Source organism: Tinamus guttatus, unplaced genomic scaffold (assembly GCF_059628265.1).
Source record: "Tinamus guttatus ecotype Peru unplaced genomic scaffold, ASM5962826v1 Tinamus_guttatus_pri_ptg000308l, whole genome shotgun sequence".
Lineage (NCBI taxonomy): Eukaryota > Metazoa > Chordata > Aves > Tinamiformes > Tinamidae > Tinamus > Tinamus guttatus.
This window is the reverse complement of record NW_028288842.1, coordinates 525679-549512: the sequence shown is the minus strand read 5'-3', so window position 1 is coordinate 549512 and position 23834 is coordinate 525679. Positions and strand designations below refer to the sequence as shown.

At 40.0% G+C, this 23834-nt stretch overlaps 1 protein-coding gene across 1 annotated transcript in view; it reads right to left on the bottom strand.

Annotated features, from left to right (window-relative positions):
• The window catches only part of ITPR2 (inositol 1,4,5-trisphosphate receptor type 2), a 237065-nt gene that overhangs the window by 123985 nt on the left and 89246 nt on the right, over positions 1-23834 (bottom strand). The window contains exons 22-31 of the mRNA XM_088528402.1: positions 19900-20093; positions 17416-17548; positions 16626-16683; positions 14891-15056; positions 12872-13045; positions 8379-8468; positions 8110-8235; positions 6712-6834; positions 5360-5560; positions 885-1136 (exon numbers count right to left, since the gene is read on the bottom strand). Coding sequence (XP_088384528.1) covers positions 885-1136; positions 5360-5560; positions 6712-6834; positions 8110-8235; positions 8379-8468; positions 12872-13045; positions 14891-15056; positions 16626-16683; positions 17416-17548; positions 19900-20093 — 1517 coding nt within the window. The remainder of the gene's footprint in view (positions 1-884; positions 1137-5359; positions 5561-6711; positions 6835-8109; positions 8236-8378; positions 8469-12871; positions 13046-14890; positions 15057-16625; positions 16684-17415; positions 17549-19899; positions 20094-23834) is intronic.

Here is a 23834-nt window from a genome sequence, read left to right as displayed (position 1 = left end):
TTGAGCAGCAAAAAAAAACACAACTAAACCAATCATAAGTCTACACATAAAGTGACATTAAAATTACAACAGTATGGCTTCAAAGTCAGGAAATGCCAGAATGCAGGACACTCGTGGATTTGTCAATTGATTCTTGTGGGTTGATGCTTTATGATCAGCTTGCCAAATATCACAGCTGAGGCCTTTAGCAGAGCTGGGTCCATGGGGCGTCATCTAAAATCCTAATGTGGTGCTTAAATCAAGGGTGAACCCAATTCACTCCTGAATGGAAGAGGAAAGGTTGTGCAGCACCAGGGCTGCAGCAGTGTGGAGCTTAACAGGAGGCTGCATTGACACTGTTCTCCTGCCCCATAAATCGGCACCATCATAAAAACAGATAGCCAGTGCCTGAAATTTAAATATTATATATATGCACACACACTGAAAATGTCCGTTAATAATCAAGGGAGAGGAAATAGTCACATACATTTAATGAAGCCAGGAGAAAACTCATATATATACTTATAAACTTTAAGGTTTCATTTGTTTGGACTACTTCATTAGCAGTCGTCGACATGAATTTGGGAAGGAACTTTTGAACACAGCAAGCATTTGTTTCTATCAAAAGTATCAGCTGACCACAGGGACACTTCCCCTTGGTATGGGAAGATTATTTACTGCCGGAAGACCCAATTCCGTTGGCACATTCTTCATCAGAGCTACGTTCTTCCACCTAAAGCCTGTAAAAATCCTGCTGCTCAATACACAGGGCCCAAATCTGCTCATGCAGAGACTATAGAAAGATGTAAATCTTTCAGTCTAAATTTTACAAAGCCAGAGAATGTTCTGCTGTTAATAAACGCTAATAATTATGAGTGTGCTCTGCGCCATGCGGTGCGTCTCACCTCGGGGATGCAGTCATCGTGGGTCACCACTCTCACGATGTCATCGAGCGGCAGGAGGGAGTTGCACTTGATCTCCGTGTACACGTTCTTGCCCTCGGTGCAAGCCGCCAGCAGCTCCACGAGCGTAACGTGATAGGCCAAGGGGCCGCTCTCGTCCGCTCGATCCCGCTCTGAGCACATCATTTGGAGCAGGATGGGAAAGGATGCTCTGTCGTTGTAGAATATCAGCACATCTTCACCGCCATTAATCAGCTGAAAAAGATGCCACAAGGTCTTTTTTCAGTTGTTCAAGCACGCTGCAAAGTGGTCATTTTCTTAATTATTTTTTTCTACCTCTAAGTATGCAAAGACTCTCCTCTAGCTATAGAAGGAGCACAAGAAAAAAACATTAGCCTGATGCAGTTTACCAACTGCACGTGTCAAAATAACATCCAAGCTTTTGCGCCTGTACAGAGGTGCAAATCTGGAACAGCTCAGCAAGGTCCCCCAACTGATACAAGAGAAAGCTTAATTTCTGTGTAGTTCTGTGTTTGCTTAAGAAGGTGTCACATCCTCATAATTCCTACTGACTCAACGTTTGTTCAATGTTAATTAATTATCCTCACCTCCTATGGTGACGCAATCCTGCTGCAAAAAATAAAGAAGAAAGGATATTATCCCTATTTTATAGATAGGAACTTGAGCTACAGAGAGATTAAATCCCATGTACTAGCTCACACGTAGTGTGTGGCTCATCCAGTGTTAAACCAATGTCTCTGTGCCCCTGTTTGGCATCTGAAACAAGGGATGATCCTCCCTAACCTACACAGACTTGGCAGGTGGCTCTTGACACTGCAAATGTCACACCAGCACTACCTTTTAACGAATACTGGTGTACATGATAAATACTTGAATTCGAATCCTTCAAGTGCATTGCTCATCTCATATGATCCAGAGCCAAATGGATGTGGGTGGCCTTATTTTAGCAGAGCTCAGAGTAAGGTTTTATTCTAGCACTGATTTGAACCTGCGCACCAAAAGCTGCCAGCGCTCTGTGAGCTTGGGGGCAGCTGGGACACAGCAGTATCCCTTTCTTCTCTCCATCTCTCATTTTAAGCATAAAGTACTCTCAGTAGAGGTGAAAATTCCCATAAACCCTGTCTTGTACAGAACACCACTTCTTGGCAGAGCAGTGACCCTACATATTTTGTGAGTACTGCATTTGACATCCAAGTGTGACATGAAATTTTGGCATACTGAATTCAAAGGCAGAAATTAAGGTTGGGGAAGCTGTTAAGAATTGGGAAAGCAGTAAGAGCAGAGATGAAAATTAGTCTCCTCCAGAGAGAGGAGAGTAGTAGCAGTAGTCTCGGAGTTTGTAAACAGAGTAGTATACAAACTCACAAAATATTTTGTAACATTTTCCAGAACTTCAACATTCCAAATTGCAAAAATACAAGTTTTCTGATTGTGTTTTTTTCCCATTTCATTCTTCTTTTACTGTGAATTATGAATTCAGCCTTTCCCACACTTCTTATTCCTTCTTATTCTTATTTCTTTTTTTTCCCCCTTAGTCTTTTAAAAAGTTTGCATTTTGACTTTTCCAAAAATTGATATTTTTCAAGCAATTCACAGAATGGAGAAAAGTATTTAAAGATACAAGAACTGGTGTAGGGGGTGGACCAACTGTGTGGGCTCCCAAACACAAGAATTTTGTTGCATTGGCACAAAGGAAAATAAGGAAATATAAGTAAGCAGAATGTTGAAAAACTGACCTGTTTCATTTTTAAATATTGGCATATGGATTTTTTTTTTCCTAAACATTTCAAATAAAAAAATAATAAAAAAAACTGCACCAAGCCCTGTCCAGTAAGTTTTTCACTACATTCCCCTAGCTATTTTCCACTTGCACAAGAGTTGCACAAAGGAGAGGGAAGACCACTCTTTCCAGGTTTCCTCCAAGTTATAATCTCATGTCAAATTCAGACATAGTCCATTCTGGTATGGCTTGATAAAAGGGCAAGCCAAACTCACCCCTTGTCCTTTCACGTTCCTATCGCTGGTGCACAAGGAAGAAATACCAGGAGACTGAACTTGTTAAATGATGCCGTTTGCTACTCTGCATGGGAAGGAACCTCAAATTGCAGCTGACAACGTTGCATGGGCACAGAAAGGGCGAAGGGGAGCAAAGAAATCATGATGAAGATGGGGAAAGAAGAAAATGGCATCCCTTTCTTCCAGTGTCCTACTCTGAACGTGATTTGTGAAAGGAATCCAAACATGGGCCCAGCAGAGGAAAAACAGTCAATAAAAGCAGAAAAGGAAGAGAAGTACCAATATTTGACAAAGTTTTCATTGAAGTCCACAAGCAGAGTGCTGGGAAAAGAGAAAGTAAGTAGCATTTTCTTCCAATAAAGTGTATTTAAAATAAGTTAACTTTTATGCACATATATTACAGGTGAGTTAGATCAGCTGTAGACACTCTGTTATACCACAGATAATAGAAAACTCTGCTGCCACATTGGTCTGGTTCAAAAGTAAATTCTGCTTTCTCTTTTGTAACAATGTTTGCACCTGCAGGCACTGTTCTTCCAGAAACTGCAAAGCACTCTTGTAACAAGATAAAGTGCCTTAAGAAACCTCTAAGATAGGTAAACATCATTACTAGTTCTCTACAGATGTGGGGACTAAGGATATGGGAACAAGTTCTGCCAAATAAGCCAGAGTGGGAATGTTCAACATATCTTATGAAAGTGCTCTTTCAAAATGCTCTGTGTGCACATCTAGCATATGTAAATGCAACTAGTTTACCTCATACTGGCATAAGCTACACCAAACAGGTAAAAGACCATACAGGAGCAGTAACAAGCACGCTGTGCACTCGCACTCTAACTTGCTTTGTGCGGAGCTGTTTCCATGCCCCACCTGGAGGCACAGAAATCACACCACTCGCCCGAGGTGACAAACTAAATCTCAGCTGTCTACTGAGAAATTGCCCCGATTCCATCTTGAATTCCAGCTGTTGAGTCACTGTTGGCCAACTTCCAACTGTTTCCTTCGTATCAGACTGCCATTCAAATTTCACTACTACTGTTCTTTCCTTACAAATGATATTTGCTTAGCTGTAATTTCCTACAGCTTTTCAACAGGTCACCTTCTTACCCTCTTTCCTGAAAAGAGAAGTTCCTCTTCTTTCTTGCAAGTTCCTGCTGGACTCATGATGTAAACATCACATCTACGTTGATTTATATTTTCATCATTCAATCCAATTGAAAATGTGATACAGCAAATTTATCTTTATACTATCAAAGATCACTAGTAAAATGTATTTAAGTTGAGGAAAATCCGAAAATTATATTTGATGAGAATGTAAAAACCTACATGGAGCTGAGGTTGAAGGAGGAAAATATAAAACCAGTGATGCAAAAGAATTCTTTGAATTATGTAAATTAAGGACTTGTGTTTGATATTACATGCTAAAGCACATCAGTCAAACTGAAAAGGTTGACATGGATTTCATTAAAGGTTATCCATGTAGGCTGAAGTTTTATTTTCTTAATTAGAAGTTAAGAAACTCTTCATTGCTGTGATAAGAAATTTCAGAGAGTTTTAGTTCTGTCTGCACCACATCTAGAGCTTTCTCTCTGTTCTCTTTCTGAAGCTGCCTTTCCAAAATAAAAGATTGCACTTTAAAAATGAATGGAAGTAGATTCTAAACCCACCTAGACTTTTCACCATACTCAATTTTATCCACCTATTACTCTCAGTGAACTAATGTTAGCATAATTACAGTTAAGTGCATGACCACGTGCAGGGTGAGGACTTCATGTACCACGCACTCTGCATAGCAAATCCAGTTTGCAGAGAAAGCAATAGGAATTTTCCTAGTGACTTCAATGACATAAAAATTTATCCACAAACCACTCATCTCAATTTACCTGACCAGACGCTGAAAGCAACTACCTAAAGCTGGAGTAGCCCTACTGACTTGAGCAGAAATGCTCAAGGATCACAGCAGAAGAAACAAAAGCAGAAACAAGCGCCTAAAATTGTTCTGTTCTTCCTCAGAAAGAAATGGTTTTACCCTGTTTAGACAAATCCACAGAGGTAAGAGTCTATTTTATGGTAAAAGATGCAGCATGTTTTCACAGTATGGGAAATTTGGTGTGTAAATGCCATCCTAAGATACAGTACAGAAAAGTGAAGGTTTGTGTAAAGAACTCAAGAGATTTCCACATTACATTTTCTAGAAATAGACATCTCTGTATCACCATGATAAGACTCATGTTTTCTTTCTAGTAGTTACACAGATGGCCTCACAAAATTAGATTAAACTCCCCAAAAGTCTGCTAAAATATTCATTATTTGCAATACCATTTAAAATTCTAAAGCTGTGCATCCCGCTGGTATTAACAGCAGAAGAAAGCAACCTCAAAATATTAGTATGTGCTAAAAAGAGACCACATGAACGATTAACAGATGAGCCATCAGCCTACCTCGGTCATTACCATGTCCTGGCATTTCTTCACGTATTTGCCATCGGCTTTTACGATGGTCTGCAGGAACCGCAGGTATTCCACGTGACGGCCATGGGTCTCAATGCAGTGCACGAAGTGCTGCACCACCCTCTCACTGATTTCATTGCACAGAAGGTAATTATTCATGAAGATGTGGCGCATGGTTTCAGCTTCCAGGAGCTACACAGATACAGATCCAAAGAGCCTCGTAAGAATGGCAGATCTGTTTGGGGACCAAGGAGTTCACAGGCCTCTAGACTAGGGAAAGGCACATTGGTGAAGGGAGACTGCAAAAGCCCTACACGGATCAGTCCAGTGAGTGGCTAGTAACCTTATGGATCTCTTTCATTTACAACAGGATTACTCTACGCTTCCCTAAGAGTACAAAATGCTCTTAAAGTAAGCGTAAACAAAACCCATGCACCTGTGAAAGGTCAAAACACAGACCTACTCGAGCACTCTAGATGAACTTTGGGATACAAGAGAATCAGGGCCACGTTCATCATCCCACCCACCGTCCAACATCTCACTGAGGCAACCAGATTAGATGTTTAGCTACCTCTGGCTCCCTCTATGGTCAACAGACACAGGAATTTCCAGTACATAAATTATTGCATATATATAATCTGTATTGCTCTCTTATGGCACATCTTTTTTCCCAGTAGGAATTTAAAAAATAAAAAAAAGAGAGAAAAAATTATTCCTGGAATAATGTGCTCAGGATGAGTCTATACTCACAATACTTTTCCTATTTCTAATAAAAGAGTGTTTTGCTCAGTAGCAAAACAGTGGCTCTTCCACTACATGTGTCAGATAATGGTAGGTATATCAACAGACATACACATACTTCAATTTTAACGAAATAAATAAAAAGCAGGGGGATTGTAGCAAAGGGCCTTAACAAAGACAGTGATTTAACAAAAGATCAAAGTTTAGATTAGTTGAAGCAAGTAAAAACCTTATCTGCAAAAACGTATGGGTCTGATTCTGTTCTCACACAAGGTTCACATCAGTATATTCACAGCATCTTCTCCCCAGCATATAGTCCAGATGTGCGTGAGTGAGGATGAATGAGATTAGAATCAAGCCAAACATGCCATAATGACATGACACAGATATTTCCAATGAACTCGATAGGTAATACTACCTTACATTTTCAAAATGGAACATTAAAAGACATGAAATAAAGAGTCATGGTAAGGGAGAAAAGAAAAAAAGAGAGAAGGCAGAGAAAGTATAATTTACTGTAGTTATTTAGTTAGCATTATCATTTGCCATTGAACTCAAATTTACTTTCATTTGTAATATTAACCTTAGAATGAAATACTTACTCCTGGAGTTAAGAATAAATTTAGATTTTTGTGGAGAAGCACTTGATTCTGAGGATTTCCTCGACAGAAATTCTGAAGAAAAGTATGGGCTAGATTCATAACTTCATTCATCTTCTCATCACTCTGCGGAACGAAAAGAAAAAACATCAGCTGAACATACCTAAACCAATCTGTTAATCCTGCACAACATGAACTCAGCTAGGAACACTCTGATTCCCTTGGTCCTTCATGTGGCAGGAATTCTCCCTCCGACAAGCATTAACTGTCCCAGTTTCCTTCAGAGTCCATGAGCGACTACACAGAACCCCCTTGAGCACAGGGAATCACTGGCAATGACCCAGCACACTGAAGTTTCCACTTTCCTGGTCTGAGGTGTTATTAATCAGCCTGTAGTTACCACTGGTTCATTGATTTGTAGGGGAACAGGAGGTATTCTAGTTCTATTACTAAAAACAATGCAAGAATTGCAATATATTAGAGATACTAAATTCAAGGTAAGATTTCCTCCTGTGTTTGTCATTTCCCAGTTCAAAAGCTGATCAATGTCTTGGTTTCAAAAGCACTAAATACCTCCCAGCCTGCACTGGCTTTGAGCTTTTGAAAAACTGTGGAATTTATATAGTTAGATATATATGCTCATGCACATACTCCCACAAAAAAAAAATGTCTAGTTTCACCCCTATTTTGCATCTCTCTTGCATAAATCTTTAACTATGACGTGTTGAACCATATATATGAGCATGCATTAATGCATCTTACCAAAGAGAGCTGAACCCTGTGTCCATATGAAAACATTAGTGCATAGCACTCTGGAAAACTTAGCCTAGAAAGGGTTTTATCGCCTTCCAAAACTTCAAATAAAATGTAGAGGGAATATCTGGATCTTTTGTTTGCTTGTTGTCAGTAAATCAGGACAAAATTGTTGTCATTTTCTGAGAAGCCTGCAAATGGAGGTAGCAAGAGCCCTGCAACCACAGAGACATTGAAAAGATTGCAGGCTAGGTTCTTGAATAATTTAATTGTCCATCTTATGTATTTACAATAGCATTCACATCAGCACCCAATGGTGGAATTCAGACACCCTGCCAGGAGTTCATTAAATTGGTATTTTCTCTTGCACAGTGACTGCCAAGCTCAGGTTTGTGTTCAGAAATGGGATGCTAACACAGTGACATCTGGGCACCTGAGGAAACAATAAGTACTTAGTGAAATCCTCTAAGCAAACAACAGCCACATTTAAACTTGGTAGAAAGCTAGAAAATGACATCATGTCATGTGTCATAGTTCAGTGAATTCAGCGGAAGTCTTTTTTTCCCTCTATTTCTTGGGCCATTGTTGTGTTGGGGGCATTTCCTTTAGTGACTTCATGTCCTTTACAGCAGAAATTATCAGAACAACCTTTTCGTAGGGTATCTGCAGAAGGTCCAAGACCACCAAGTGGGCGCCCATGTTTTTCAACAACCGTTGCTGTTGATTCCGACACTTCTTATTCTGAACACAGAGTTTGCTGAGTCGAATCAAAATCTATAAATAAATAGGCAAGTGGAAAAGTAAAGCAGCAGGCATATTGGACAAAAACATGAGCAAAAATACCACGTGTCAAAATAACAACTAAGTCTACTTATTACACCAGCACGTCAAGCAAGTTTCCCAAAGTATATACCAACCTCCTTCACAATCTTGTAGTTATTGCTTTTATTGCTGTCTATCTGTGGTTTTTTGGTCCCATCCTGTATTGGACTCAGAATATTTGACTCCTGTAACAAAGAACATACAACAAGATTTTACTGCAATTTCCTCAAAAGAAAATAATCATTAACAGCAAGTGAAGAAGCAGCGTTACAACAGTTCATAGGGAACAGGTAAATAACAGATAATAAAGAAAAATTAAAGCAATAACCATCCACTAGTCACTGTCCAATGATTCAAAAGATTCACATTCAAATCCATCCCCTGCTTCAAATTTCTGACATGACTTGAGAGAGTTATTCCATGTCTTCATGCCACTGATCCTAGTAAAAAAAGAGTAAGACCAGGCATTCCAAGAAAGTTAGATAATATGGGAATGGGAGCCATATGAATATTTCAATAGTCAACCCCTGTTCCAAACATCTCTAACACAGTTGGAAAAACTACAGAGTCAGTTTATGTTAACATAAAAAAAGTGAAGAAAGTGTTGAAGACAACCTCTGCAGTCGAGATAAGTAGGGAGGCGTTCCTTTCAACAGTACATGAACAAGTAGCATACGGAAGTTCAAGATACTCCTTCCAGAAAAAAGACTTTTCAGTTACCTCCGGATAACGAGAGAAAAGAACATAAAATATAAATTGAAGATGCTTATGCTAAACTGCGACATCCAGTTACAATACTGTATGCTCTGCGTCTTGGCTCATAGAAAGCCCCAGCTGGATATGATAAATAAACAGAGTCAGGTCAGCAAATAACTGCCTCTACCATCTTCCAACTCTCCATGCACATCCCAAACAAACAAAAAAAAAAAGAAAAAAAAAGAAAAATGTTATCATCAACACAAATATCCCACTTAATATACTGGCAAAATAAGGGCAGTGATTTCTATGCTGCCAGCTATTGTTAGCCTTTTTTGTCTGGAAGGGCAAAGACTTCGAAGACAGAACTTTTGATGTTGAAATCATTACACATGTGAAAGAAAAACTGCAGGAGAACTCGAAACTCCTCCGCGTTATAAGCACGAGGATGCAGACTAATATGCAGCATAAAAAAGAACCGAACAGGTAGGTCACTGGGTTTATTTCTGTCCTCAAACTTCCACCTGCCTTAGTTATGAAAATTATGCTACAGCACACACGTGCAAGCCCATCCGAATGCTTACACCACTTGAGATCTCTCTCTGAACTTGCTTAGCTGATGGTGAAGATTAGGAGTCCCATAAATTCCATCTGGTCTGCATTTCCAGAGGGGCAGGAACAGCTGCACCACTTGGCCATGGAAGTTGTTTATAACAGCGTCAGCACTGCTGTTCACCATGGCTGTGTTGATGCATGCAACAACAGTGGATTTTTATTTGTTTGGCTTTGTTAGTGTGCATGCTAACTTCTCTCTAGTTGTATGAATCAATACTTCGGAAGATATTTCAGCCTCTTTGCTAAAATTAAACACTCTCTGCTGCTCTGGGACCGTGGGTTAACCAAGATTAATTTACCTGTTGCTTTTACCAGCGTTCTTCCTCAATCAAAGCAGCTTTATAACCCATGTGAACTCTATGTCTTACCTTGAAGTGCTGATCAGCACTAAGCTGAGGAATCTAGCCTTTCTCTCAACAAAATAAAAACCTGTTTATTGAACCCGTAAGAGTATTGCAGGGCTGTAGCTATGTATACACAATTGTGCCACTGGGATACGAGGGACACTCCGTCGCATATCTTGCCTTGTTACGCCCTGTGATAGACATTCGCTGTCACGCTTTCCCACAGGGCACGGGAAGCCACCGAGCTGGCTTTGAGCACGTTTCTCTTCTGAGCAGCTCTCCCCACTGTACGATAGCTCCATTTTCTGAAAATTACTATTTCCTTTCTTCAGAGACTCAACAAGCAACCAGGGTATCATGCTGCCTGTTTTAGGCTCCTTTGTTTCCATCTACAAAGATCCCTTCCAACCTTAATCATTCTGTAACTGTGTGAACACCAGGTGCTTAGACCAGCACTCCTGCTTGTATTGCAGTGTCACCTCCAAGCCATTATAGTGAGACTTGGAATTTCTACTTCTCAGAGCTGTGTTTCTGGTGCTGCACGCCCCATCCATTCCCCGTGACACAAGCACGCTTTCCACAGGCCAGGGTACTTACAGAGACCCAAAGAGTCTCTATCTACAGGCAGCCAAATAAAAGGACTCTCCTTTCTCACTCAAGGCTCACTTATGTGAGAACAATTTTAGCATTTCTTCCTATTGCTCACAAGGTGTCTAGCCCATGTCTGTCCTAACTCCAAAGATTCTTTCCTATAATTGTCATTTGCAGTTCTTCTCAGGATGATCCTACAAGCTTGTAAAGATTTGTCACTTTGCTGTGGAGAACTCTTGATATTCTGCTTTGAAGAATCTGGTATTTCTTCCATAAATTCAGTTTCTAGACCCCCGTCTTGTGGAAAAAAAAAAAGAAAAAAAAGCGTGAAAAAAATGAAAAAAAGAAGAAGCTTGAAAATAATGACCCAAAAGGCTTTGTCTGAAGGCAAAGAAATATACATAATTTTTTAAAACCCTTAAGCAAATCCTGCAATGTGCTTCAGCATGGAGAAAAACTTGGGGTTAACCTAAGACTGATCTGGAATGCAGTTTAGGTCCTTGAACACACTTTTATGTTGTTTGGGATAAATAAAGTGCAAACAAATGCAACATACTCCCTAAAGATCTAGGGATTCATCCAGCTCAGTACTGAATACTCATTCCAAGGAAGCAGAGATCCCACAGGGGTATTTATCTTCTTGAAGCTGGCCACCTGCTTCCCCTATTGCTGATTATGACTAGCACCTTACCTCTCAAGTTCTCTTTAAGATCTCAAAAAGAGTATTTGCTACAAAAAAGCTTCTTCTTGATAAAAACATTTCCTGCATGTCAGAGACTAATTTAATAGGGGAAAAATAATTTTCAAACTGTAAGCTAGCGCAAACTGGTGCAGCTTTGCTGGAATTACCAGCAGATGATCTAGCCAGATCCAGATTAGGCATTACTGTTCCAATACAATGCTCTAGCAGATCTGTCAGAGATAATATTGTGTATCTACTGAAGTCTGTTAAGCCATAGAGACCCACTGTGATGCCTCATGGGAAAAAATTCCATTTAGAGATGCTTTGGTTTCAAGCACACTGTTTCCCCCCTTTCCTGCAGTTTCTTTGCCATCAGAGCTATTTGTAGGAATAAAAGGGACTTCAAAATGCACTTCAAAAATGCATGCTACCCGAAAAACTTGTCAAAACTTGTCCTGCAGTGATTCTGTAGCTTGCCTTCCCACTACCTTTTCATTCACTGAAAACAGAAAGGGCCATTTTTTATGCTAGGAGGAATTCCGACATAAACTCACAAGTACAGATTCTTCCTAGCTTTCATACCATTCAATTCGGCTAAGTTATATCAGAGAACAAACAGAGCCCATACTGTCCCGAGCAATCAGGGTTCCTCCTTGAAGTGCTGGATTTTCCCTCTTATGAAGCCACAAAGAAGCTGCTTTCCCATCTGAAAAGCCAACTGTATCTCACAGATATCCGCAAAGACACTGCGTCTTCTCAGTGGCTCCTGCTTCTCCACCATACACAGGGTTCACAGCCCTGCAAAATCTCCAATTTGCTTCCTAACCAAAATTTTCCTGATGGCTTCCTTGCTCATTTTCTTGCAAACTCCCTACCACAAAAGGGAACATGGAAAGTCCTGCACCAGAAATTGCAGTTCTGGACCTCTCCCCTCTTCCACTGCTCAGAAGGGAAAAGTAGGAATAAATACTGTAATGAAAGTCTGCTTTATCTACTATTATGCCTATTAACCTTACCCATAGCAACTCTTGAAATACTTGGCATTTTCTTAAATATTCGCACAGGAGTTAGGGACCTTAGCCTTCAATGAAAAATAAAGTTATTAACAAAAAAATCAGATTTTCATGGTTTCAGATTCAAAGGTCACACACACACACAAAAAAAAGGTTGTTAGCTTTCAAAACCTCAGTGTTCTTAATCAGTCTTGTGTTCTGAGGAAAGCAGGCTTACTCACAATGTTTAAAATATGGATTTGATGGTGCTTCTTTCCTCTGGTTGCAGGAACGAATGCTGCCTGCTCAACCACTCTTCCCACAAGACAATATAACTGCCAGTGCATCATCCCTAGATTACCTCCATGGCCACACACACCGAGACTGCCTTGCTGGACCAAAAAGGAGGCAACTTTGACACAAGAATACAGTTACAGAAGATAGCGTAAGATAATACTGAACATATCTTCAAAATGCATTTTATCTTCTCTCATGTTTAATCCTAAACCTTGGCCAGAATACTGCAAATTCTCTGCGTGGCACTTTGATTAACCAAATCACAAATTTTCTGTTGTTCACTGAAGTACATAGAAATACTTATGTGTAGCCTAATGAATTTACTTACTTACACATAAAACAATCCAAGGAGCAAAAGACTTGAAACCCACCTCTATTGGTTCTTCTCCCCCTTTGGTCTGATTGTCGCCTGCCTCTCCGCTCTCATAACTGCTGCTCTTCTCAACCCACAGCTCCGATTTTTCTACCGTTAGACGTAGCTGATCAAGATCAGCCTTGATTTGCTTGTAGTTATCCACATCTTGATTAGACACCAGCAACTGAACCTGGAAATACAGCACACTGGAAAGTTATTTCAATGGTAGCTCCGGCAGTTATGCCTGGGAAATTTGCTTGACAGTTTCCCTTCCAAGTCCCTCTCTGCAGATGCTTTATGTCACCTTCCTGTTTAACGTGGCACACACAGTGTTTTTAGTCTCCATTCACCTTTGCAGAACTAAAGGCTGTGGTTACCCAAGGCTGGATAAGTGTAATATTCACAACATTTAGACTCCTTCTTCAAATGACTGCAAACACTCTCAGCACAAGCAGAGCTCATCCTACCAGCACAGTGTACTTCAAAGGAAAAAAGGGACATTTACAACAGGGAATCGGGACATTCAAAAAGAAGTCAAATGGAGACCAACTTTAATGATCACCTACATCACAATAATAAAATATTGACAAATATTTTTTCCATCACTACTAGTCCATCTTACACAAGTTTGTCTGGACAGCTCACAGAACCGACTTTCTAGGTTCATGTAATTTCCCATGATCTGAGTGTTTGCCTCTGCCTTTTTTTTTGTACTGCTCCAACTGTCTGTTCTTTCTTCTCCCTCCTACTTGTAATTCCTGATTTTGTATGATCTACACTTTTCCTCTCTTTGTAATGCTCTTCATTCTCCCAAGATTAGTGAAGATATTATACAAACAGCAATACTTATGCCAATCTTTGTGGCAAATCAACACAAATCTTTGTGGCAAATCAATAAACACCGTCAAGTAATCAAACATATTTAAATGATTTGTGCCACATGGCAGAGATAACACTGAAAGGAATATTTAAAAAATGCAAAAAGTACTTGCAAACAAGTATTCACTATTTTATAATATGAAGTTTTCATCATCTTTTCTTTCAGCCAGATAAATCCTTGTTATTTTAGGCAATTTCTGAATTGCAGTTATCCATAGACATTCATATTGGAAAATCTCTACAATCTTTTTTATTTGCCAATTAGTCTTTTCCTTTCTTTACAAAAACATGTTAAGCTACTCAACCCTTTCTTAGCTGGGAATAGCAGCTATTTATGCACCTAGTTAGTATCACCCCTGTTTAATATCCTGGAAGGAGGCTATTATGCAACTCTACAGAAATACTAAATGTTTTCCAGCTTTTTATCATGCATCTGCTTTTAAACAGGAGAAACCTCCATTTCTTACGTAATGACAAGACAACATGCTAGTGAACTCCCAAAATAAGCATCAGATGTTCTTAATATGTGTTATAGGGACATGTAACAGAGCCTTCTCTGTCTCCTAGCCCCATAAAATGAGATTTCCTAATCCTAATCTTAATCCACTGACACATGGAGCGTGCACATGTTACCAAGCAGAAAGATGCTGAAAACAAGTCTGGCTCTGTTGCTCTCTTTCTGCTATTTGGGCAAAACTACATCATAGAGCAGAGCACAAAGTAGAAGCACCTGAACCAGAACTAGAACTGAAAACACCACATTGGTACCAACCCAATTTTACAGTCCACTGAGGTAACTCTCAAGCCAGGGGGGTCTCATTGGTGACAGGGGTGCTCTGCCTGCAGACCACAAGGTGCTGACTCTATCTCTGGGAGATCACTGCATCCTGTCTCACTGCCATGTGGGTGTCCCACCTGTCATCACAGACCTACGGTGCCAGTGATGGTGCCAGTGCCAAAAACCATAATTCCTGGGCACACAGCTACAACATATGTCAGCACATATGTGCAGTTCGCATAGAAAGAAACCTCTGCTGAATTTGGACCTGGAAGGAAATAATATCATCACCCTACAGACGGCAATGTAGGTAAGAAAAGCAGGCTTGGGAATGGCTATCCCAGCAGTCGCTTCCCTGGAATAATGCCATGGCCATACCTGTTTAAATGCTTGCAGGACTTCTGCTCGCTGGCTGAAGTGCTTGAACAGCAGATGCAAAGCACCTGAGAGCAGAGGAGGGTAGTCATGCATGATGAGGTGAATGAGGACCCGTAAAAAAGTTCTGCCTCCTTCATCATCAAGCTGCACAGCATTTTTTTCTTTTCTGCAACAGAAATAGGGGAGAAAAAACAGCAAAAAAAAAAGCTTTTGACATAAATACACCTGTATACACAATCTTCACTTGATAGAGCTCTTAAAACCAAGTGGAATATGCTCTGGGATGCAAATTACGAACAGTATTTTAATGTATTTTATAAGGACTTCAATCCTACGGTTATTCGCTTTTGTGGCAATCCCGCAGCAGAATGGACACTACAGGTAAAAGTTAATATGTATGAAATGCGTCAAATACTGTGATTAAAATCCACATTGCAAAAACATTCATTTATGTCTTGGATAAATGGTGCCAACTTCATCCCCAGTCCGAGCTAATTGAAGTCAATGGCATTTCATCAGAGATTAATTTGGCCTCATCCTTTTTACTCCTTCCTCTTTCAACTGCTATTAACATTTTCTGTACGAAAAAATAAACTCAAAATAGTAAGAATTGCCAAAAGCATCATATTTCTAAAATCATATTTATAATCTGGAGTGACAGAAAGCAGATTTACACTTAACATATCAAAGCAGAAATACTGTTTCCAAGAAACCATTCAGTCGCTCTGCTCGTTTTAAAGATGCAGATGCCAAGGGCTGTGTGTTGTTTTGCATTAGGGGAGTTCAGGGAGAGGGCTGGAGGCACCGCTCTTGCCAAAGAAAAAAGGGAACACATAAGGGACCAGGCAGGAAGGATCAGAACACCCATCTTGCAAATCTTTCTCCCTTACTCCAGGAACACTTTAAAGTCTAAGCCTTCTCTCAGTGGGAATCATTTTTACTGGTATGATTATACCAGTAAAATTAAACCAATATAGTCATACTGGTAATAACTCTCCAGTGTAGATTGTTTCAGAGTCGTTTTTTTCTTTTCTTTTTTTTTTTGTTCACAGCACATTTGAAAGCACTGCAAAAGCTCTGCAAAGCTCTGCAAGCATAACTTGCCATCTACAGGCCTCTGGTGGTCCAGTGGATCATGGCAAGTGGTCCAAAGTTACTTGCAGAGTCATACGAAACAGAAAGCTGTCGACATAACTTTTATAATAGTTTTAAATACAGGAGGTAATGATAAAGGTTCATGTCATCCATGAGAAACACTGAGGGCCCCCAGCAACTTACTGGTCCAGGAAGTTTGTGACTACAGCCATTAGGTACACCAGAAAAAATCTTTCTTTAAAAGCACCCATGTGAGGCATTATAGAGAGAAATAGATGCCTAGTGTGTTTTAGGCCAATATACAAGTACAACATGCCCCATTTGCCTTTTGAAACATACCAGAAACATACAAGCAAAAGTGATCAAAAGGGTGATCATTTCTAGTCCCATCACCCACTGGGCTCTTCATTTGTTTGAAAACCAGGTCTACAGTTGGTGGTGCTGGTACCACACATCTAATCTCTGGTATTCAATGGAAGATGTCACTTTTCTGGCTGTGTATAGGTTATGCAATAAAAAAGTAGCCAAAGAAAGAGCAAGGGGCATGAAAGTACGCACAGAATAAAAAGAGATTGCCCATGAAAAACAGCAACGTGATAGAAGAGATGCATGTAGAGAAGTAAAACTTCAGAGAATATACCTGCCAGCAAACATGGTTTCAGCCTGAGCCGCAATTTCATCTATGTCAGGAACAATTGCTGGAAAACAATCAAAACAAAGTTTAAAAAGCTAATGATCATGAGTTAGTCCACACAGTACAAAGGAACTCTGTTCCTTTTAAAGTATATTTTATACAGCAAAAGCCTAACCCTACATTCCTTGGCTAGGCCAAATTCCCTATCTGCAAGAGTCAGCAGGGAAGAAGCAGAACACACCATTTTTTTTACTTATTTATTGGTGTATTACTCGTACCGAGGAAGAGCCGGAGTCTAGTTCTTCTGGAGTCTAGGACCCGCACAAAACAGCAAAATGAGAATGTACCTCCACAGCACCTCCAACTACAACTGTCCTCCAATTTGCAGGTCATCACAAGGACAACTTGCAGCCCTCTGAGCCCTTCCCAGTGCACAAGAAGATTCCCTGAAAAACCACCCCATTCCTCTACCACTTAAATCTGTTCTCATCCACTCCCAAACATGGTATACTCTCCATTACATTTACCACCTTGAAGTGTTTTGGAAAGTTCTTTTTGTAAAAAATAAATAATTTGTCATCCCAGGAAAAAGGAATCAGGTTTTAGCCAGAGGAAGGCAGGCCAGCACATTTCTTTCTTACAGGAATCCGTAAGATCCTCATTTTTTCACAAGCTTTTCAGCTTCAAGTGACATGCATCTTTCTGGTGCAGCAGAGTTTATTGCTTGCTAAAATACCTGTAACTGCAGTAGCCTACATAGAATTATTGCACATTGCACTCCAATAGCAACAGTTACCTGAGGCAATCCCTGGTGTGTCAGGCGGGGAGGTTGTAGAGCTATCAACACTCTCGTTGTTTTCCCCAAACTCTCTCTTATAGATGGACAGCATGTAGGATATTCTATAGTCCAGTCTAACACTGAGAATAAACTAAAACAGAGCAGTTTAAAATGAGACTTTTTTTCTCCCATTTAGTAAATAAAGTTGAGACTTTTTTTCACAGCGGAATGTACAGATATACAAGGTTACCTTAAGTAAATACATCCATGACCCAAAATATTTGCCAGACAATTATTTTGCGATTTTCTTCCCTTCTTAACATTTGTCCAGGGGCTCCAGGATGAAGTTGCTTTGCCCTTGCTGCCTACAAGCCAGACTAGGACATCCCTACCTAGGCTAAAACAGATTATTTTGCGTTTCAGCTGGACTTCTAACGCCTCATTAAGATATGCAGGGGAACATGGTTGAGAGGACAATATCGCTATCTGGGGGCAAAAAACAGTTTGGCCTTAACACAGCCAGTAGTGGTAGCAGAGTTCCCTTCCAACACTACATTTTATTAAAAAATTGTTAGTGCTCTGTTCCTGAGTTGTGAAATCTCAAAGTCACCAAGGAAAAATCCAAACGCAAACTTTGCAGTTTGAAGCTTTCGTTTTGGAATAGCGAGGGAAGTCACTTGGCTGTAGAAGTCTGCACCAATACAAGGACAGGCACATAATTACATTTTGCACTTTAACAAGTGCGTGCCCATCAGCTGAGTGTCAGGGTTTGCCCATGCACACACTCCTGGCCCACACTAATTGTAAACGCACAGTGGAAGAGGCTTAAGATAATTCACCTTATTTCACATTCAGTGGGGATGCAAGGGCTTATGTTAAGTTACCACGACTCAGCTGACAGGCCAGGATTTCGCAAATGGTGGCAACTTGTTTGTTTGATCTCTAACTAAAATCATACAGGCTTCCCAGACCCAGGGTATTGTAACAGGATTTGACTGGGGTAACTAGGATTATGCCAGCTAAAAGAGAATGAAATATCAGTTTAATCATCATCATATTTTCTTTGAAAATTTCTAAGAGAAAGGAAGAAAAGGTTTGTTTTAGTTCCATGACCAATTTATCCCGTATTTGTACAAGTAAGATATTTAAAAATATAAATTTGCCATGTTCACATGCAATCAACTGAGTCTATCAAGACATCTGTTTTAATTCTGGTTGATGACAGAATGGAAATTGCTACGTAAGAAATGCCTTTGCTTAAAGTAAGAGGATATACTGAGAATGCAAATAATATAAACTGAAATATTTATAAAATAGAACAGTTAATCACCACTCTGCTAATTATGAATGACAATACAATAAATCTACAATATGCCTACTTACTTTTCAGGATAATAGCACAATAATGACAGGTAACTTGATTTAAATTAACCCTCTTCACTGAAAATTAAACAAATCAATTACTTTTCATTGCTTGTGAATTAAAGACCCATGTATGCACATTTACTGTGGCTCACTCAGCACAGGACAATTTGCTAATCTGCAGCAGTTTGATCATGTGACAGAGCCATAACTAATAAACCGCAAATTAAGTAGCCCCTGATTAAGTCTTCTCCAATCCCTAGACATGCTGTGAAAGAGGAAAGGATGAGAAAAAATATGACTCTCCTTCCTGTGAGCAGGTAGGGAATGCACAAGAAGAGGCTGGAATCCCGGAATGATCATTGTATAAGCAATTATATAGTAAAGATTCAATACAAGCCAGTTGTTGAACAAAAGTTTGGGTATTAAGAGTAACCTACCACTTGATAGTCTTTCAGATCATGAGTAATTAAGGAAATTAAATCATTTATAAATATTCAGAATAAACAGAATCCTTGAGAAGTGACAATGATCACCAGAATTTATAGAAAACAGTGAAAAATTATTTCAGTGCATGAGTATTGCAGAACAAATTGTACCACTTAAATAACTAATAGCACAAAATGACAATTTTCTCTCTGGAGGCAGGCTAGTGTCATATACCTTGCAGTTCAGCGGGGAGAAAATCACAGCAGCCCACAGACTGTTCTGAATCTAACAGTGGAAGTCTGGAAAAAGACTTCCAAAACTATTAACCTTGCATGATTTTGATGGATATAGGCCCCATTCTGCCCTTCATCAAACTACTGTCAGGAAAGAGTCAAATCCTACAGCCAAATAAGCTACTCCAATGTAAAATGAAGGAGACTGGAGACACTAGTGAGGTAGACTAAAGGACAAGTCCTGCCTTCTCTCAAGTCATAGTGACAGAGTCTCTGCACCATTTATTTCCTTTTAGGTGCAACAGTATGGCAGGACCAGAGCTGCATCTCATACAATCAGAGGAACATCTTCCTTACAGCAAAGTTATTTTTCCAGTGAACAGCAGAGTAAGAACACAGGTGATAGAGCCTGACGCTATGTGAGTCAGCTAAAATATGTGAATTGACTGACACGCAATACACCATCAATTATTATTACCTGCAAAATCTCAATGATTTTCAATTTTGTATCCATTACGATCACATCTTCGCTCTCTGAGGGGCTGGGTTGCTTGCTGGGGTGGATGCTTGGCTGTACGTCAGGGGCACTGATAGGAAATATAGATCCTCTGCTCAGCACCATTTGGGTCATCATCTCTCCGACACCATGGATTGTCCTCATAACATTATTTCCTGTGCATTAAACAAATACATACACATATACAAATACATACATAAAGCTCACCTGAAAAGCTCTATATCACTTATACATCTACATACCAACTCCCACACAATCTTAATAGGTACACTGAAAATTAAATAATCAATTACTACTCAAGATTTTGGAGAAGGAATTCACTCGAATCACCCAATGGTTTGGGAACAATTTTCCACATTGATTTTCCATGAGATCTGTTTACAGGTCAAGAGACGGAAAAGACGGCAATGGCTTTTCACAGCTCTGCCATGTTCATGTAATTGAAATAAACAAAGGAATAAATAAAGTGAAAGGATTTTTTGGAGTTTACATAATCTATCTCCTAGTCTGAAGGCATATTAACTATATCTAAAATCATTTCTAAAAGACATTTAAATTGTTTTAAAAATATCTACTGATACATATCTCACATCGTACAGCATCTATAGGCAATCAATTCAAGCACTTCACTGCCTCAATCACTCTTAAACATTTCTTGATATTTAGCTTATACCCTCCTTTCTGCGATCTATGATCTTGCTTTTCAGGGACAAGGGAAGAGCTCATTTTCCACGCCTAGTCCCCTCAATGTTTTCTCCATGATGACTTGTCCTAAAGCAGGTGTTTAACAGTGGGGATGAATTTGGCGCTGCAGAAGCTGGTAGGAGGTTATAAAAGCATCCTGTATGTCACGCAAAGAAAGAGTAAAGATTTGAGGCCTTGAAAGTCTGATTAATCTCTCTATATGAGCCGAATGGCAGGCCACAAACCCAAGCAAATCCACACAACTAACTGAAGAAAGAGTGATGCTTTTTCTATGATCTGCAGAACCTCTGCCCATCTAGATGATGGACAAAGAGTAATGAACAGGACAGAAGAATCCTAGCAAAGCCTGGAGCTGCTGCTGGCTGTGCGTGTTCCTGTGCCTGCACAGGAAACACAGTGGGAAGCAGGTCAGCAGCAGTGGGCTGGCAAAACTCATGGTAGACAAAATAATCCTAACATAGAGACTACTTGGACAGTTGGCAAGTGTGTACACGTTTACCTCAGCATGTGTGCTTTCATGTATCTATATGTCTGTGTTTGGAAGGTTGGATTTTGATGCTTTGGGAAACCCTGAGAGACGGCCACTCACTCCAATTTATAAAATCCTCCCCCTTTCCGAAAAAATCCCTGGAGAACATCAGGCTTTGAAGGCTGTCCTCAAAGACACAGTGATCTCCGGAATCACATCTCCTTTCTTAATCTGTACCTGTGGCAGGGGGGAACCTAGCTGTAGCACTCTCCTGTCTCCATTGATGCCAGTTTCGCAAACTGCTCTTTCTCTACAACAACTTTTGCTGTGAAAAACATCTCTCTGAACCAACAGCTCTCTCCCTGCAAAGGTGGGGAGAAGAGTGCGAATATCATGATTGCTACCTATGTGAATTAATTTTCTTTCTTGTGAAGCACAGATCTGAACTAATGAGGCAAAGGAAGAGAATGATAGCATCTTTTAACAGAGACAATGGCAAGAGCTAGACTATACCAAAAGCAAACAAAAGAAAGGAGATGTAGCTTTGCTGAGGTAACCCTGAGGAGTTCTTGAATGTCTTTTATACACTTTAATCACCACTCAACAGACAAGTTCTATTTGCATTGCAGAGACCCTCTTCCTAGATAATAATCTGCAAAAAAGGTCCAAGCCATACTCTATTTCACTAGCGATAGCCTCCTCTTATGCCCTTCTTTCTTCAATCTACAGAGTTCAAGTGCAGTGCAGGGAAGGAGGATGCCTTTAACCCCAAGTTTAAAAGGAAAACACACAAAGAATTTGCTTTCCTAAAGTGAATGAGGCAGACTAGTGTCATGCTCAAGGTCCCGTTTGCCATCCAGTCTGGTGTGCTACTGGTCTTTTGAAAATGATACTTAAAAAGTCTCTGCTTTAAAAAAATGTGTTTCTCACTTTGCATGGTGTTAGAGGGAAAAAGCTACAAGTCAGACTAAGGTCTAAATCCTCACATCAGGCTGACAGAAAGTTCTCCTACCAGCCTACACCAGCCAGCATAAAGCAAATGAAAGTCATTCCAAATGTCCTCCTCAGTGCAAATTGAGAACTGTGCATTTACATTTTAAGTCAAGTAAAACAACTGGAGAATAGTATCACTTCTTTCTCTGTCTCTTGCTCCTCTATCCCAATGTGCTAGACAATGCTTATTTGCTTTGACCACCACTTTTTAAACCAGTGTAAAGCTACATCGCTAAGTGTTTAGTGTTTCCTTATATGTTTCCTATTAAACTAATTCTTTTCATCTCCTTTATCTCCAAGCTGTGAAGCAAATCATTCCATTCGTATCATCCTGTCCCTAATGCTGACTGAGGAGAACATTCACAGGGCCACAGCAGAAGTCTTCAAGGCTGTACAGCTGCTTTGCTGCATTTAAGTCTGCTTTAAGTCTCAGTCAGGAGGTTATCAGCCTCTGACTAGCAACAGAGATTTCAAAATCCCTTTCACCACAGTTGTACAGAGGTGAACATAATCAGAAGCACGGCTACTTGGGAAGGTCAGGAATTCTTTATAAAAAAATTGAAATTTGATTCAATGGAGTTTCCAGGAGAGAATTAAGCTGCTTAATTCTAAGAGAGCAAAAGATGTTCTTCCCGAGATATAGATAAGACTCCAGTTTGTCCCAAATGAGTCTGAAGACTTTTGCTTTATCTATAAAGGCTCCTGCCCACCCCCTAAGAACTGGAGCCCATTCAGTGTAGAACTAGGAAAAAAAAAAAAAAAAAAGCTGCAGCTTCTTTTTGCACATTTCTTGACAAGCGATCGCACAAACCTCACCAACACAAAAAACCCTATGGGTAACATATACAATTGCTGTAGATATTCATCCTGTCACTAGCCCTGCTTAAGAGCAGTATGCAACTGTACTGCCCCAAGCAAGAATCATCAGATTTACTCATTCTCACTACAGCCCTGGTCTCCCTCTCTTGCTAGGGTAGAGAGTACTCACTGCTCCCTACTTAGCACCTTGGGTAAAGCCCATGTCCTTGGGGAAAGAAGGCTGGGATTTTGCCCAGCGGGATGGCTGCTGGCTCCTATCCCCCAGAACATGCGTGGTGGAAGACAGTCCAGCCCAGTGAACTGAAGCTGTAAAGCAGGCTCCCAACGGAGGCTGTAATAAAGATAAAGCCTCTATCCACAACCTCCCTTGACTATTGGCCTTCGTGTGACTGATCAAAACAGCCAGAGGCAGAAAAGCTAAGGAGGCATAAGGTGTTTCTTATTACAACTGTCATTTCCAATCGCATTTCATTAATACGGAGGAAAGGATTTTAGTGAAGGAAAAATCTGCTTAATCCATTTTAGTATTTGTAGCTGATGTGGGTGGTAATTCAATACAGTTTTATTTTTGTCAATAACACAGTAAGATACGGTGTAATGGGTAAACCCATCTTGGACAGCTTCTTAAATTGAGCAATACTGACAATTACTCTTTTTTTAATTAACTCAGAGCAGGCTTGAGGGGAACATTCACACAGAGTAAAAATAATATGACAACTGGAAGAATTCAACATATTTTTCAGAAAAGGTATTTCAATAGCTATGTTTTGTGGGGTGATGGTAAGACATAGGCATCTCTTAGGAACAGACTGCAGTCCACCAGCACATGCATGCACGATAGCTAGACTGGATCTAAACCCTGAGAGAAAGTATGCTGCTCTTTGAGAGAAGTCATAAGGAACAATCTCTA